General features: G+C 34.4%; 1 protein-coding gene across 1 annotated transcript; it reads left to right on the forward strand.

Moving 5' to 3' along the window:
* Positions 1 to 1,306: 1,306 nt before the first annotated feature.
* Positions 1,307 to 18,317, forward strand: LOC106060284 (uncharacterized). The gene is made up of 6 exons (XM_013218101.2): positions 1,307 to 1,364; positions 2,355 to 2,431; positions 13,926 to 14,069; positions 16,497 to 16,536; positions 16,665 to 16,681; positions 17,197 to 18,317. Exons 2-6 carry the CDS (start codon positions 2,383 to 2,385, stop codon positions 17,301 to 17,303), a joined length of 357 nt encoding a protein of 118 aa, XP_013073555.1. The 5' UTR covers positions 1,307 to 1,364; positions 2,355 to 2,382; the 3' UTR covers positions 17,304 to 18,317.
* The last annotated feature ends 685 nt before the right edge of the window (positions 18,318 to 19,002 follow it).

A 19,002-nucleotide genomic window follows, 5' to 3' on the forward strand; every position in this document is an offset into this window, starting at 1 on the left:
CCAGAGTAAAAGTACTGAGAAAATTAATTAATTTTTTTTTTTAAAGTCGTTTTGTTGTAAATTTTTACAGTATTCTTATATTTTTTTGGAAACTGTCTCTCAGAAACTTCCCCCCACCCAAAGCCATTCCCCCACCCCAGTGGGTACCATAGCGCACTCAGCATATTGTGAGCACGAACGTTGGATTGAAAGAAAATAAAACTATTTCCAATCGTATATATTTATTGTTAATCTAGATCTATTAACGAACAAAAGAAATAATATTGCTTTTTAAAAAGCAAAGCTTATTTCACGGAAAGCACCGCTAATTACTGTCATTTATCTGAAAATGGCAGGGTTAGGCTTTCTAGCTTCCATATAAACAATATTAATTAATTAGTACTAATTGATTAACTAATTGGTTAATTTTTGTATTGATTCGTGTATTGTTATTGAATATGAATACTTATGAATAATTCTGTGGCCCACGTTTAACGAGGGTGTCATGTGGTCAGCACAACGACCAGCCGCTTTTCCTTTTCCTCAACTAAAGTCTGCCCATTAGAGCTTGGTGGACTAAGAGGCGCTCTAAAATTCAGAAATTCGAAATCCCAGTCTTCACAAGGATTCGAACCCGGAGCCTCGGTTTATAAGCCGAGCGCTTTACTACTCAGCCCCCGCGCCTCCTAGTTATGAAGTTTATCCTACAGACTTTGGAGAAGGCAAGAAGGTAGAGAACCTCTACAAGTAATAAAATACTAGACGGATTGTAAAAACAAAAATATAGAAAGCAATATGATCTCAAATATTGCTAACTACTAAACTACTTCCGGGTGCCACACTCTTTACGTCAGTTTCTACGGCTGACGGTTAACGAGGATATCATGTGACCATCCTAAAGTCCGATTACATTTAGGCTACTTACACAATGTATGTCAAAAAGAGAGGGGAGGGCTAAAATTTCAGGTGATCATTACACTTAAACTCAAGACACCTCAGTTCATAAGCCAAGTTCAGTAACACTCGGCCACGACGACTAATGGGTAGATATTGATAAACATATTTTTAAAGAAATCTGTTTTAGTAATAATACGTTGTTTTTTTTTTTTTTTTGTTATTTTGTAGTCCTCTTAGTTAATTTCTCTATATTTGATTTATTGTTTAGTTTCTAATTGAATGCAGTTCACATTGTTGTCCCTAATAAAAACAAATAGATAAAATATGACTACTTTCACGACCACCTTCTTATCTACCTTAGCAGCTCATTCCAAGTTTGAGAGACGCTGCCTTACACGTTGGTGCGGCTGACTATGAGCGAAAGGAGTGGGAAACAACAACAACACACACACACACAGAAACACACACCTCTATCAAGGCTGGTCAAGGTAAGTTTGTGAGAGTGAACTTCGACGACCAAACACACACACACATCACTTAATTAACTAATCCGCCTTAAGACTGAGTGTATGTGTTTATGTACAACTTATAAATATGCATCATCACCCATTCAATAATTCACTTAGGGTCCTAATTAACTTTAAAAAGATACAAATAACAATTAGTAATGTATTTGTAAACTAGTATCATTCAACACCAGCCTTTGTGATTCGTATAGCCAGATTTTACGGCAGGTCACTTAGTTCAGCTTCCAAAGGCTTTACTCCACAAATAAACAAATTAAAAATATTTTAAAAATACGCTTTCTTTTTTTAAGGAAAAAAATGATGTCAAATGGATAAGTAATCCAATGATTCATGGCCCAATCATTAAAAAAAAAAATGAAGGGGCTACCCAATTCAATCCTATTTAACTCCGGCCTCAGAGAATACGATGTCCCACGAGACAATTAGTATTACAATAGGCACACCTTACTCTCTTCAACACTCGCATACATACACACACCTACAGACACAGTCTGGCAAAAACACAAACACACACAGGTAACGTGCTCTCAAACAGGATATTTCTGAGTTTCCTGTCACCTACACACTGGCTGGCACATGAAATGTTATATCAACCAAACACTTGATAGCTCAACTGATACTAGCGTGCTGTGTTGATACAGAGGTAAGACCAAACTATTTGATGCTACACACATGTAGTCGTAGGGATCTTCTGTGTAGCCTTTATATATTAATCAATGACAGCAATTTTGTCTAATGGCTTATACCGAAAAGTGCATTTCAAGTTTTAATGTAGAGTAAAAAGTCTAGTGTAGGTACTTAGATCTAGATCTATAGAAATCTTACTTCAGTCAACAATAGTCAGCACTATAAAATTCAAATTGTATACTCATATATTACGCACTTTTATATCAGTCCTAGCTAGAAAAGTGTAGAATTAATGTAGCAATTGCATCTTATTTTCTGAAACAGGATCATAGGCCTACTTAAAACTCTAGTCATGAACAAATGGGAATATCTCTTGTGTCTAAATGTGCTTTCATGTCTATGTAAGTATATCTTCATTTATTACTATCATCAGTGTCAGAGTTACAATTGAAAAGGCGCTAAACTATTTGAAATATGGCCCCTTTATTGCTAGTATTAGATAATATATGTCTATACAAAATAATTCTTGGGGGGCCCTAATATATAGCTTTTATTGCATATTGGTAAATCCGGTCTTGTTTATCTTGCACGCCAGGAAGGTTTGAAGACAGTTTAGTTCTTAAAATAATACATGTTCACTGTCTGATTCACGGATGCTTATTGCGCATATTGGTTATGCAGGTAAACCATTTAAAGGATAAAAGGATTTCCTTAAAGTAGACTTAGTGGGAAAATTAGGTTGAAATAAAATAAAATATGTGTTTTATGAAGTAGATTTAATGTATGTGCTCTTTATTGAGATGGTCTTGTTATTTAACTAACATATTCAATATGGAAGCATAGCGAGTTCTGTCAAAGTTTCAGTTTTTTTCATGTTAAATAATCACGATTTAAAATAATGTATATACCTTATGGACATACCGTATACCTTTACTTATCCCTTAGTCTGTTGGACCGTTGAGGCACCAAGCAAGACTCGTTGACCGTCTTTCTCCATTCTTCTCTGTCTTTTGCCTTGTTTAGAACCTCTTTCAATGGCAGGCCCGTCCATTCTTTTATGTTTTCCTCCCATCGATTTTTTTCTGTCTGCCTCTTCTTCTTTTTCCTGGTAATGTTCCCTAAAGGAAGGTCTTTGCGAGCCCCGAAGATCTTGTAATATGTCCATAGATTTTGAGCTTGCGTTTTTTCACTAAAACTAGCAGGTCATAATGGGGTTCGATCGCTGCAGTAACCCTGTCTCTAATCTCTTGGTTTTGTGATGGGGTCTTTCATTGCGATACCAAAGATCCTTCTGTAGCATCTATATTCCGTTGCTCGAATCCTCCTCTCTAGACATACACATACACACAAACACATACACAAACATCACTTAACTTTGTCTACTCCACACAGAACTTGTTATTCATGTTTTGTAACTTACATGAAAGTCTGGTGTCGAACTTATTTAATGGCCAAGAAATGTATAGTTACCTTATTTGACTAGATCTCGGCTATTTCATTGGTTTATAAAATGTTTTGTTTGTAAAATATTTTGTTTCGGATGTTCCTTCAGAGTTGAAAATAATTGACTTCCTAGCCCAAGCCTCCCGTAGAACGACGGGGATGGGAGCTGGCTATCTGTAAAGTTCGAACGACAGTCCAGTGCGCAAACCACACATCTGGCAGCCATTCATTTACAATGTAACCCTAACCCTATCATAAGTTACCTTTTTTCGTTGAAATAACGTATTAAGTTTTAATTAACAATGTAACATCAACTTACGCTTTCTGTCTGGTAAAAAATGTGTACACGTAATTCTCCCACACCTGTTCTCGGATCAAGTTGAAACTTTGCGCAATTATTCATTGACATAGACAAAACATGAATAAATTTACCCAATTAGATAATTAATTTCTGGTATTTATTTTGTATTTGTTTAATAGCAACAATGGAACAAAAAAAAAGTAATCCAGTATTCACGGATGTGATTAATTTTGTGGGGGGTTTAGCCCCTTAAATAATTGATAACGCTATTTCTCCGTCACGTATTTTCTGATCATGTTGATATTTTAAACTATTAATTAGTGTACCTAACAAAACATGAATCAATAAACTAAAATTCTTAATTAGTCAATAGTTATTGGTAATTAATTATTTTGTTTGATATCGAATGAGGAAATAACTTTTACATTATTTATTATTTATTGTTAGATATAGGGACGGATTTAGATACGTTTTTTTTTTAAAAGGACTTTTTTAAAAATAGTTTTTATAGTTTGTATTGGTGAGAATGGAAGAAGTACTATTTTGTAAATACTTTATCATTAAGTTTATAAGGTATGAAAGTGCACGAAGTGAATGCCACAAGAGTTGATATTTAGAATCTATATCCTATTTCTTAAGAGTCTTAGAGTTTCAAATGCAGAGCTGAAGACTTTTTTTTGTTTTTTTATATTGGTTTTGTATTCAATGAAATTGTATGTTTGAGAGGGCTTGTAGTTTTTAAGAGATTATCTTTGTGTCGATGTTACAATTGTTTATATGTCTCTGAAGTTTCAACTCAGTTTGAGTTACATCCTGGTGATCTTGTATTCTTTTGTGATTCAAACAGAAGTCAAGAGAACAATAATTTCAATAGGCACTAGAACAGGTTTCTTCGTCTTACTCTAGCCAGTATTTGGCTGCCAGGCTATAGGCATTTTTGCAAAACAGTTTAAAATATAGTTTTGTTGCAGTAATACAAATAGAAGAACTTTACAAGAATATCCAGCAACCTAAGGATAGACTGTGTTGTAATGTGCTACTAATCTCCAAGATTTCTAGGACGATAAATGAACTAAATGCTTGATCTTAGACCTACTGGCATTCATGATTTCTTTAATTGCGAGGTCCAGATGTTTTTCTTTTTTAAAAATCATTTAGATATTTCATTTACAATTAGATGTTTTATAAATCGTTTACATATTTAAGTAACATTCTAGATGTTTTATAGATTCACTAGATGTTTTATAGATTCTCAAGATTTTTTTATAGATCCTCTAGATGTTTTATAGATTCTCAAGTTTTTTTTAATAGATCTTCTAGATTTTTTATAGATCTTCTAGATGTTTTATAGATCTTCTAGATGTTTTATAGATTCTCAAGATTTTTTTATAGATCCTCTAGATGTTTTATAGATTCTCAAGATTTTTTTATAGATCTTCTAGATGTTTTATAGATCCTCTAGATGTTTTATAGATCCTCTAGATGTTTTATAGATCCTCTAGATGTTTTATAGATCCTCTAGATGTTTTATAGATCCTCTAGATGTTTTATAGATCCTCTAGATGTTTTATAGATCTTCTAGATGTTTTATAGATCCTCTAGATGTTTTAGCGAATATATTCTCGATGTATTAGTGACAATCTAGCTTTTTCGTGAGTAAAGTCTTCATGTGACTATCTACATAAAGCCAGTACAGTAGTTTTAGAGACACTCCCCATTGATCTCAGACAGACAACATGCTACACCACTTTTAAGAAGAACATTCAGACCTATTTGTTTTAAAATTTTTTAGATTAATTGTCATTCTATTTGTCGTGTTTGTGTTTGTAATGTTATTACAGCGCCTTGAGCCTACATTTTGTTTGTTAACAGCGCTTGATAAATAAAATTATTATTAATTATTATTATAGCCATGTTACATATCTAGAAACAGCCTAGATTTCATAGTCATGTTACACACCTAGAGACAGCTTAGATGGTATAGTCATGTTACACATCTAGAGACAGCCTAGATGTTATAGTCATGTTACATACCTAGAGACAGCCTAGATGTTATAGTCATGTTACATACCTAGAGACAGCCTAGATAATATAGTCATGTTACATACCTAGAGACAGCCTAGATAATATAGTCATGTTACATACCTAGAGACAGCCTAGATGTTATAGTCATGTTACATAACTAGAGACAGCCTAGATGTTATAGTCATGTTACATACCTAGAGACAGCCTAGATGTTATAGTCATGTTACATATCTAGAGACAGCCTAGATAATATAGTCATGTTACATACCTAGAGACAGCCTAGATTTTATAGTCATGTTACATATCTAGAGACAGCCTAGATGGTATAGTCATGTTACATATCTAGAGACAGCCTAGATGGTATAGCCATGTTACATACCTAGAGACAGCCTAGATGGTATGGTCATGTTACATATCTAGAGACAGCCTAGATGGTATAGTCATGTTACATATCTAGAGACAGCCTAGATGTTATAGTCATGTTACATACCTAGAGACAGCCTAGACAATATAGTCATGTTACATACCTAGAGACAGCCTAGATGGTATAGTCATGTTACATATCTAGAGACAGCCTAGATGGTATAGTCATGTTACATATCTAGAGACAGCCTTGATGTTATAGTCATGTTACATACCTAGAGACAGCCTAGATGGTATAGTCATGTTACATACCTAGAGACAGCCTAGATGGTATAGTCATGTTACATATCTAGAGACAGCCTAGATGGTATAGTCATGTTACATATCTAGAGACAGCCTAGATGGTATAGTCATGTTACATATCTAGAGACAGCCTAGATGTTATAGTCATGTTACATATCTAGAGACAGCCTAGATGTTATAGTCATGTTACATACCTAGAGATAGCCTAGATAATATAGTCATGTTACATACCTAGAGACAGCCTAGATGGTATAGTCATGTTACATATCTAGAGACAGCCTAGATGGTATAGTCATGTTACATATCTAGAGACAGCCTAGATGTTATAGTCATGTTACATACCTAGAGACAGCCTAGATTGTATAGTCATGTTACATATCTAGAGACAGCCTAGCTGGTATAGTCATGTTACATATCTAGAGACAGCCTAGATGTTATAGTCATGTTACATACCTAGAGACAGCTTAGATAATATAGTCATGTTACATCTAGAGACAGCCTAGATGGTATAGTCATGTTACATATCTAGAGACAGCCTAGATGGTAAAGTCATGTTACATACCTAGAGACAGCCTAGATAATAAAGTAATGTTACATACCTAGAGACAGCCTAGATAATATAGTCATGTTACATCTAGAGACAGCCTAGATGGTATAGTCATGTTACATATCTAGACACAGCCTAGATGGTAAAGTCATGTTACATACCTAGAGACAGCCTTGATGTTATAGTCATGTTACATACCTAGAAACAGCCTAGATGTTATAGTCATGTTACATTATTTTTTACTTTAATACCACCCCTCCGTCCGTTTACGCTTTCCTCTTGAATTCATTATAATATTTGCGCCACTTTTTAAAAGTCGAATCCAACATGGATATTTGTAGAAAGCCAATGGACTTAAAAGCAGCTCACATGTATTGATTATTTCAATAGATCTATATGTTGTCAGAGGTGGCCTTAGGGGGCGGCGAATGGGGCAACCGGCCACACCCCACGTCCGATGGGGCCCTGCGACAGCAACAATTTTATTATTTAGTGTTTTTTTTTTTAATTTTCCATTAGTTACGTTGATTAAAGGCCATTAAATCAATATCAGCAGACTGGAGACACAATCAAGCAAAATCTTAACTGTATAACACATTACTGTAATCAAGTCAAACGGCCAATAGTACAATAGCTACCAAAGGTACTTTTTTTATAACAATAATAAGACCTACAGCGTTAGAGGCGGACAAGCCCTCTAGCGTGATGTGATATGGTACTTTGTATGAAGTCAGCGCTTACGGTTATTAAACTCGTCCCGGGCCTCGGGTACTGTTGAGGCCGCCCCTGTATGTTGGGTGACGTAGCCAAGGTATGTTGATGGCTTACTCTATTAATAGAACACATTTTATGTACGCGACGTTGATATATACAATCGGCATACAAAAGAAATCCCGTATCCCTGCCTATTGTACACTAGTCGACTACTTTACCTTGAACTTAGAGCCGGAAGTTTTTATTGTGACAGCGTGTTTATCACAGAGCAACAGTGTGCCCTCGAGTGACTCATTAGGTAGACTATATGACGAGAAGGAAAGAAAGGACCGTCCTTATACGCTGACTTGTTGAGATCCGTTATTGACAACAAAAATTGTGCATTAGTATAATACAAATTGGTTTTAAATGTGAAAGAGAAAATTGCTTCAAGAGATCATTAAAGAAAACAAGAATAGAGATAAAGAAAGAAAACAAGAATAGAGATAAAGAACGAAAAAAGAATAGAGATAAAGAGAAAAAAAAGAATAGATATAAAGAAAGAAAAAAAAGAATAGAGATAAAGAAAGAAAAAAAATTAGTGAAGATAAAGAAAGAAAAAAATAGTGAAGATAAAGAAAGAAAAACAAATGGGGGAGAAAAAAAAAAGAGTAGAGAAAAACAAATAGTAGAGATAAATTAATAAAAAAAAGTAGAGATAAAGAAAGAAAAAAGAGTAGACTCAATTAATAAAAATAATTAAACACAAACTGAAGAAGCTCGAGCCCAGAAGTGTCGATCGTGTATGTGTCACCCGGTGCGATTAGGTTATTATACTATCTATTATGCATTTCTCGCCTCTCCTAAAAGAAAGCCCTTCACAATCAACGTTCACAGCGAAGTATGTCGTAGTTTTCATGACTCCTTTTGTTCTAGCTGTAAATTACAATTTACTTTCCACTTTGCCTTAGCTAGTGGTCGTAGTAGCTTCGCTTTCGCCCCCCCCCCTCCCTTTTTTTTTTCTCGCGTTGTTTCTGTTATTTCCTAATGAATGTCACCCGACGTAGTGCGCATCCCTCCCACACCCTAGTGACGCGTGATCTCCGTGACACCAAAGTGCCGAGTGACGCCGCTGATCGGAAGAAAAAAAAGTATTAGAAGAATATGTTCTCGACGTTCACAATGTTGTATAAGAAATATGAACAAAAGTATACAACTGCTGCTTCAAATGATTGTTTGCATAGAATATGTATCACATTCTTCCATCTCAATGCTCCAAATAAGTCCTTTTTTTAAATTACAAATTTTATATCAACTCTGTCTGTCTGTCTGTCTGGCCAAAACATTTTACACGTCATTTCTCCCACACCCAATCTCGGGTCAAGCTGAAATTGTGCATTTTTTTTTTCTTTTACCTGACAACATCATTATCATTATAAAAAAAGTTAACTATTGGTAATAAATTACTTTGTTTTTGTACCTCAAACAAGGGAAAGAAATTGTACTAGTCTGAAGTGGAGGTATTAGCTGCATTAGTCCCCTTTATATTAGGCTTCCGTCTGAGGCTTAGTGAACAAAAACATGAAATAGAAACAATATATTAACTATAGAATCTTCCATGTTTATAAGCTCTTCGCTAGCAGAGTGGTTACCGCGTTGGCTTGAAAAGCCTGGGAGTGCTTTAACACACAAGTTCGAATTCAGGTTGTTCCCATTTAAAAAAAAATACATTTAAAAAAGCTATCGCCCTGAAACCCCATTTTTTCTTTCCAAAAAGCATGAAATAACACTAAACAAAAACCATTGGTAAAAAATATTTCATTACATGACTGATTCAAACTAAAGATACACATTAATATAAGATTTTTTTTGTTTAAGTATTTTTTTTTATTTTACTTGTTTAAAAAGATGGGATGCACCCAATGCTTACACACTGAGATAAAATTATTGGTGCACAACATTGTTTGGCATGGGCGCATACCACTTTGATTTTCAACACTTATCAGTCTCGCACCTAGATTCTGTTTCCTTAGTATACACTGTACTTAGAAGTTTAGAGAGGCCAGACGACACAAAAGATACGAGCCAGATTTGCACTGCGGGCCGTGGTTTGGGCACCACAGAGAAGCTTAACGAAACGAAAGGTGACTTAGCAGAAGAGACACACAGTCAAATTAACGAACAGTAGGATTCACCTTCTGACACACGCGTACTTTGGACTGCAAACGCGTGACACAAACAGACATGTACATAGCTTTAAATATGTCTTCAGTACAAACAAATAGAAACATACTTATTACATTTCTCTTTAACATTTGTATACTTGATATTAAACATATGAACTCTTTATCAATATTTTATCAACGACTTCCCTTTTATATAAATCTTTGTTCTAGAGAAATAATCATCAGAAAATGTCTTACAAATATGTTTGGAATGCCAAACTTGGCCAAGTTTTCCAAGAGTACTCTGTTAATCAAAACTGCACAATGATGGTTGTGTGATAACTATTTGAATCTGTTAAACATGTTACTTCCTTTTTCTTGAAAACAAAATAGTCTTAGGGTTAGGGTTAGGGTTACTAGTATTGACTCTTTCACAGCGTCACTTGTTTACACTGAGTCAGAGATGAGTTTATTGCTACACTCCTCGATGCAATGCCCAAATATTCTCTAATGACTCTTATTTTAATAGCTGCAGTACTCAGTTATATGTTCTTTTAAAGTCATGAAAGTCTTATTATACAGAATACATTCATTACTTTTTACAGAGTTTTGTTTTTTTAGTTTTTTTAGTTATCTTCAACTTTGTTTTTAATATAAGTTACTCATTTACTGGGTGTATTTACAGAGTATGACTAATGGTATTAACAATGTTAATCGACTTGCAAACGATTGAAATTTATTTTTATATTTGATGTCATCATTCTGCTGTTGGCTACTGTGTCTTGAGTGACGAATGATTGTTTACAGCGACCCAGAGTTTCATGCTTAGCCAACTAATGATTAAATTATTAAGCAAATCATTAATTATCTTTTGTAAATAAACATGTCACCATATTTTGGAGTGCGCTAGTAGAAAACGTACAGTTGAACAGTCGAATGTAATAAAATGTTGTTTTATAGTTAACGTGTGAGGAGACTTGGTAGTAACTGTTTTAATGAATGTATTGTGTTTGGGGTTGAGTGGCTGAGAGGAAGGGCTTGGGTTTCAAACCAATAGTGTTTATAGCCTCACGTTTTGGCGCTCTGGTTAATCGTGAGCTTTTCATTCTTCTCATCGTGATTTAGAGGTCTGAAAGGGACATTTTTCAATCTCATATTCTCATCGTGATTTAGAGGTCTGAAAGGGACAATTTTCAATCTCATATTCTCATCGTGATTTAGAGGTCTGAAAGGGACCTTTTTCAATCTCATATTCTCATCGTGATTTAGAGGTGTGAAAGGGACATTTTTCAATCTCATATTCTCATCGTGATTTAAAGGTGTGAAAGGGACATTTTTCAATCTCATATTCTCATCGTGATTTAGAGGTCTGAAAGGGACCTTTTTCAATCTCATATTCTCATCGTGATTTAAAGGTGTGAAAGGGACATTTTTCAATCTCATATTCTCATCGTGATTTAGAGGTGTGAAAGGGACATTTTTCAATCTCATATTCTCATCGTGATTTAGAGGTGTGAAAGGGACATTTTTCAATCTCATATTCTCATCGTGATTTAGAGGTGTGAAAGGGACATTTTTCAATCTCATATTCTCATCGTTTACAGCTTTCACCATATTGTGAAGGAACAAGTCCTTTTAAGTATAAACTGCTTTATATTGTGCAGCATTCAAAGATAACATATTTACAAAACTAACATTATCTACAGATAACCAACTCCACTCGCTGACTTCCTCTCTTCTTGTTTACACACTCGTCACTTCCCGCTAGTCCCCCTAACTCTTCGATACCCAACACTTGACCGTGTGTCACGGTTGACCACACATAGTAACCGTGTCACAACACATATCTTCGACTAGAGATGTTTTGAGTGTAACAGAGTCACAGAAAGATATATGTATATACTAGACATATGTTACCCGCGACCCGCGGGTCTTTATTTGCGCATTACTTTCGATATAGTCACTGAGAGTGTTTTGTAAACAATTAAACGAAATAATAATGTAATAAGTAAAGCGAATGTGTCAATGTAAAAATAGTGTGAATGAAGCTATCAAATCAAAATAGCTAATAGGCTTAAATCCATTTTTTTTCAAATTAAAACATTAGCTTGTAGGCTTACATATATTTGATTAAAATTTGAGATGAATAGACTAAATTTTGTATGTTCATGTGTATAAAGTAGATCTCGAGGTAGACATAACCATAAATCTACACTAATCAAGAGTTAAAAATTGGCTTTTATAGAGTTCATTCTGTGCTGCGCATGCGTAAACTTTTTTTCATGAATGAATATAGGCCTATCTCAACACGGCTAAAATATGAAATGAATGGACAATAATTAGTATGTTTATGTGTTAAAGCATAAAACTATCTTTGCGAAAAGAAGTTTTATCAGTCTTAGAGTAGCTCACATACAACTAGCAGGAAATGAGAAGGCTGACACACTCGCCAAGAGTGGGAGAACAAACTCACAAGTAAACTCTGCACTCTATCCAGAAGAAATGAAGAAATTAATTGTAGATAAAATAAATGAGAAATGGACGAGCTCCCATCCAAATCACAAGAAAGATGATGCTTACTATAAGCTATCCCGACAAGACCAACGTCTAATCTTTCGACTCAGGACCGGACACAACAGAATGCGACAACACATGTTCCGGAAGCTCAAAATTGGAACCAGTGAAATCTGCCCATGTGGAGTATCACCAGAAAATGCCGACCACGTCCTCCAAAACTGCTCTCTCTACCAAGAGGCCCGTATAAGACATTGGCCCCAAATCACCCCAATAGAAAGAAAACTATATGGAGAGCTCCCTGATTTGGAAACCACTGCGCAGTTCATCTCATGTATTGGTTTAGTCATATGAACACTCCAACATAACAATGAGAACGATGAAGAAGAAGAAGAAGAAGTCTTAGAGTTCAATAAAAGTTTTAGACCTAGGCCTAGGAATAGACTCAGTAGAGAGATGTGTTAATGTGTAACCATTTGGTAATGTCTAATGAAAGAATGTTCGCCAGGAAATCTGTAGTCACAGATATCAGGAACTAATTTATGTAAAAAATGCTTTTGAGTAATCTAGTGGATTGGATTTAGATGTATGTTAAACTTAGCTAATGATCCTTTCACGTTATTTCTCTTTCGCTACGAAAATAAAATTAGTTTGCGAAAATGGGTTTACCCGAAGTCGATACATTCTTATCTATTAAAAACGAAAGAGCGATAGCTTTGTTAAATGAATGGGATTATAAAGTGAACAATTAAACGAAATAATTTTTAGTAACCGATTCATGAATGAATATAGATCTAGGCCTATCTCAACTCGGCTTCGCAGCTTTCGTAAACGAATGTAGCTTTAGAAAACCAAATTTGAATGTTTATTTGATCAAAATATGAAATGAATGGACTTTAATTAATATGTTTATGTGTTAAAGTATAAAACTATCTGTGTGAAGAGAAGTTTTATCATCTTAGAGTTGAATTCGAGTTTTAGATCTAGGGATGGGATTATAAAGTAAACAATTAAACGAATTAATATTTAGTAAGCGATTCATTACGGTATTGTCTAATGAAAGAATGTTCGCCAGGAAATCTGAAGTCACAGATATAAGGAACTAATTTATGTAAAAAATGATTTTGAAACACAAAATTGAAGGTTAATTTTATTATGTAATGAAATCAATGGATCTTCTTTTGTATTTTCATGTGTCAAAGTAAAAAACTATCTGCGCAAAGGGTATTTCTTAAAATTAGATCTAGGTCTAAATCCTTTCTATCTTTTCTCATGTCAACATTGCAGACATGGCCTAGATCCATAAAATACTATAGCTGTAATAGAGTCGGACAACTTTATTTTTTGGAGGGTCTTAAGTTTGTTTTAGGGCTACAATACATACACTACGGTCTAAGTTAGTACCCAAGGAACATTCCTGCCTAGTTTTATCAAGATTGGTCAAGCGGTTTTGATGTCTATAAGTAACATACATCCACACATACATACATACACCACACATTCTACTTTATAATATAGATTCTTTTTTTATTTCCCAATAGTGGATGCAGTGATGTCGGCTGGAAGTCAAGACAACACGAGCCACAACTCTGCCTTCACTTGGCCGGCTGTTGCCTTTTTTGTAGTTCTCTTCCTTGACTTGGTTGTTATCGTGGTACTGATACTGGTGCTAAAGTACAAGAAATGTAAGTCTTTGACTAGAGCACTATCTTTTATTTATCCATTAATAGGAGTTTGGTTCTTTCAATAGAAATACTAAATAATATATTAAAAAATCTGCAATTAATAGAAAAAAAAGTAATTTATAAAAAAAGTTTTCTTTATCATTGAAAGGCTATACGTTCTTTATACAGCGAACAAAGCTTTTTAAGAGACTATTTTGCTTTTTATACAAATGAATAATAGATTTTAAAAAAATACAAAATAATATTTACCACGCTAAAGTCCTCCACCCTTAAAACATACATAGTATTTACAATTGTAGTTTGGTGATACAGATTCAGCCACGGCAACATTAAAAGACAGTAGTCTAGACTGAAAAGCTTGATCTAGAATAATACTATATACCAATGCTTCCCAAACCATTTTCTCTAATGGAACACATCGCACATTCTGAGTAGTGGAACATTTTGATAATTTCTAGAGATATTAATTCACATAGCTAGCCTACTACTTAATTATTCCAGTGGAACACTTCTTCAGGTCTTTAGAAAAACTAGGTCCCACGGAACACAGTTTGGGAACCACTACACTATAGATAGGCTATAGAAGACACTGCGCTAAATGTTTTTGGACGTCAATTTCTTGATTTATTTCTTTGATGAAGATGCGAGAATACCCGCTGTGATGTTTGTCTTTTCAAGATAAAGAATTGTTTAGACCAAATTAAATTTCAGAAGATAATTTGTTTTTAAATTCAAGTTTTCCCCATGTGGCCAACTCGCTAGTCGTTCTTTCCCCAACAATGTACATCAACTATCTCATTTCTAGGAATCTCATTAGAGCCTTTTTCAAGAACCGTGTACTCACAGGATTTTCATTTTTTTTTCAATGTAGAATTAGAGATTTAAATAGAGGAATTGTACAAACATTTATCGATACACTGTTTTAAAAAGTGTTTTTTTTTATCATTCTATAAACTTGAGGCCTGTTTTGTAATTGTGTTTTTCAGTATAAGTCATTTTGTCGTGCTAAAAAGACTAAATCATGTATGAATACACATTTGAGACCAAACAAACCAAAAATTACTGCTGACTATGAAATAAACGAACGTCGAGGGAAGTTACAGCTACCCTTATCTCATAGTCAATGATGCCATTTTTACCTATTTTTCTGTCTTTCCCTGTATCTCTCTCTCTCTCTCTCTTTCTCTCTCTCTCTCTTATATATATATGGCTCCTTTTGTCTCGAAAGGCAATGGATGCGCCCAAGTGAGTCACTGGTTTTGGCTTAATCTTGAGACGGGGCAGAATCTGGTGTGGCTAATCAAGCCGATTCTAGAACGGCAGACTTTGCCACAATTCGTACATTTGTATGCCTCTGATTTAGGGCTAGCAGACAGGGCAGCTTTCTTTTTTTCCCTCTTGATTAAAGCCGCTTCATTTCTTTTGTTCTCAGCAAGGGTTGTCCCAGCACGCACAGTCTGTCTCCATGCACTCCGGTCTTTGGCTATGTTTTCCCACATACTTTCACTAATGCCTGAGGCTCTCATGTCTCGCTTGCAGACATCTCTATATGTTAGTCTTGGGCGGCCCTTGGGTCTGACTCCTTCCACAAGCTCTCTCTCTTACAATGTCTTAATTTCTCTTTTCCTCTTACGCTTCCTCTTTTCCTCTTACGCTTCCTCTTTTAGACTCTCTAAATGTCTATGTCACTCTATTTCTCCTGTTTCTTATCTAAGAACAAATTCGATTTTTTTCTCTTTCTTTTTCTTTACTTTCTCGTTCTTCTTTATTTCCTTCCAGGCAGTTTTTGTTTCTGCCTTACTCTGTTACCCTCAATATCTTCTTCTCCATCTCATCCTGTCTCTCTCTCTCTCTCTCTCTCTTCTCTTTAGTTTATCTTTTTCCAATTTTCAATCTTGTACTCTTTTGGGTTTCTCTCATACTTTCTCTTGCTCTCTTGCACTCTTTCTCTCTCACACACACACTGCATCTAATCCTCTTTCTGCCTCACTCTAAAACTTACTCAGTTACTTATTCTCACTTTCAACTATCCCTTAAACTGTAGGACCATTGGGGCACCATACAAGAACTGTCAACCGGTATTCTCCTTTCTTCTGTGTCCTTTGCCTTGCACATTCTCCTACTCTTAAATCTTGTCCTTCACTTTTATGTATATCTCTCTCTCTCTCTCTCTCTCTCTCTCTTTCACTTTCTATCTTTTTCTCCTCTGTCTTTCTCTCTTTCTTAGTTTCATTGTTTTTTCTCTTTTTATTTTTTTTTTTTACAGACCAATTCCTTGTTTCTCTATCTATCCTCAGTTTCTCTCTCAATCTTAATATACTTGTTTTTCCCATTCTGCTGTTCTATTCCCCTCTATTTATTTGATTCCTTCTTTTTCTCATAAGAAAATAAAACTTTATTTATAAAACATTATGTTTCTTTATCCAGCTCACGCCACCAACAACACCTACGTTCCAGTACTAAACAGGTAAAAAAAAAAGGAGTATATTTAATTTAGGTATAACAATCAATTGGTTACAATACTTTTAATGTATTTATACACGTATTAGTTACAACTAACTTAATCTAAACCGAAAATTTACTTTTTTTTTACAGATCCAATGGCGATAAAGGTAGGAAAATTATCTGTACAATTTCTGTTTTACTTTGTAAATCTTTTTATAGATATATTTCAATGCTGATTTTTAAAAAAAGTATACTAAAAAGGCTCATTTATCGCTCACTGGATGGATCTTCTATTAGTCGTTAGGAACTTAGGAACGCATAAACTCAATTCCTGTGAGCCAGAATTTATCTGATGAAGATCGATGATTAAAAAAAATGCTTCAAATGGATCTCTTTGTTCCCTGTGGCTGAGTGGTAGAGCGCAGTTTCTGAACTGAGGGAACGCAAAATGGAATAGGTGAACTTTTTGACATTCCTGAGCTGACCAAATTTTGTGCTTGTTATAGTTGGCTGTTGGGTCATTGTACTGACCACAAGATTGTCTTGATAACCGTCAACCTTAGAGTCAGATCTAAGCCTTAGATCATGATTCATATTTATTTATTATTGAAATTATTGAAATAAAAGTACTTCAAATAACTTAGAAACTTAATGACCTTTATTGTCTTCTCCATATTCCCAGAGGACTTTGTGTATCTAAACATTCAGAGTGATGACAGCAGTACTGAACAAAACGCACACCAGGATGGATACAAGCCAGTTGCTCAAACAGAACAAGACAATCCATAGGAAAAGAGACTGTTAAACCTTTAGAAAATACTTTTTTTTCTTTTTTAAACACTAAAAAAAAGTTAAATTTCTTTTGGGATAAAACTAAACAACTTTCTTTTAAGATTTAGATTACTTGAAATTCTATTTCCAATTGGTTTATATCTTTTTTTCTCTATAAATCTATTTGTAAACTTATAAATCACGAGACATGATCTATACACTTTTAATATGTAAGGATTGGCTTTGTATAGTGTCTAAATAAAGTACATAAGTTATTGATATTGTTATATTATTGTTTAATATTATATTTTTTTTTGTAAAGTCAGTCATATTTAAAAAAAAAATCATTTATATTATGTACATGTATTATTTTTCTATGATTCCATTGAAACATTTTGTTTTTTAGTTTTTTGTAGACTAAATGAGATTTATCTAGATTCTCTCAAACACGGTCACAAATTATAAATGAAACAGTTATTATTATGCCAATCAACTTCAGAGAGCAATTTCACACATTTTGAAGTTGGAAGAGTATGTAGTTAGTTAAAATGTTTTTTTCTATAGTTCACCTTTTTACAAGTTCTAGATATAGTGTAGTGGGATTATCTTTAGACTTGAAACAGTTCTTAGAAATATAATATTTAATTGATTGCATCCTGGTTTTTGATGTTTAGAATAAAATTATTAAATGTTACATTTTATTTTAAATAAACCTTTGACCCACAAGCTTATATATAGTATATTATATTATATTGTATAGTATATTATATATAGAAGCAGCCTAACATGCAGTATTAGTAAAAGTCCCGAACTCTTGACTACTTGAATGTGTTCAATATCAAACGCCCATTTCCTTCACTGTACTGCAAGTTTTATACACGATTTTGTTGTATGATAAATGTATTGTTAAAACATATTTGTATATAGATGTACCAGTATGCGTGAGAAACGTTTTGTATTGACTTGTTGTTAAATGTACCGTCCGCTTATTATTGTGCATGTTAATAAAGGAACATTTTTTTTTAAAGCAGATATTGCCGATGGTTTTTTATTTTTAATTAAAATGCTTCCTTTTTTTTTTTTACTTAAAATCTTATCTTATATAATACTGACGTTACTTCAAAAAGGAAGATGATTACGTCCTACGCGTCATGCATTTAATCATGCATATCAACCAAACTCTGCCAAGTCACTGGTTTTCCTGGCTAGCTCAGGCAACCCATTCCATGCTCTAATAGCACTAGGGAAGAACGAGTATTTGCACAAATTATGAGGCAAGGTGGCTGGTACATCTCTTGGCTTCCTAGCTTGGTGAGGGGTCCCAGGTTCAATTCCTAGTGAAGTTTAGGATTTTTAATTTAGGCATCTTCATGGTGCTTCTGAGTTCCCCTAGGTGTAGTAGGTACCTGAAATTAGTTGGGGAAAAGTTAATCCTGCTGGTTGCTGTGCTGGCCATATGATACCCACGTTAACCGTGGCTCACAGAAACAAATGATCTTTACATCATCTAACATGTTAATCCCAAAGGCGGCGGCACACACATTTGAGCTTAAAGAGAAAGCTATTCCCCCATGACGGATCCTAGATAGTCTGCATTGGGTCACTTAGGTGCTGTAAATATGTAATTACGTAGGCCTAATTACCTGCACCGCCTCATTGGATTCGAAGTAATGCATTATTGTAATTTTTTGAAAACAATTTGTAATCTAATAAATTA

The sequence above is a fragment of the Biomphalaria glabrata genome, chromosome 14 (genome assembly GCF_947242115.1).
Source record: "Biomphalaria glabrata chromosome 14, xgBioGlab47.1, whole genome shotgun sequence".
Classification (NCBI taxonomy): domain Eukaryota; kingdom Metazoa; phylum Mollusca; class Gastropoda; family Planorbidae; genus Biomphalaria; species Biomphalaria glabrata.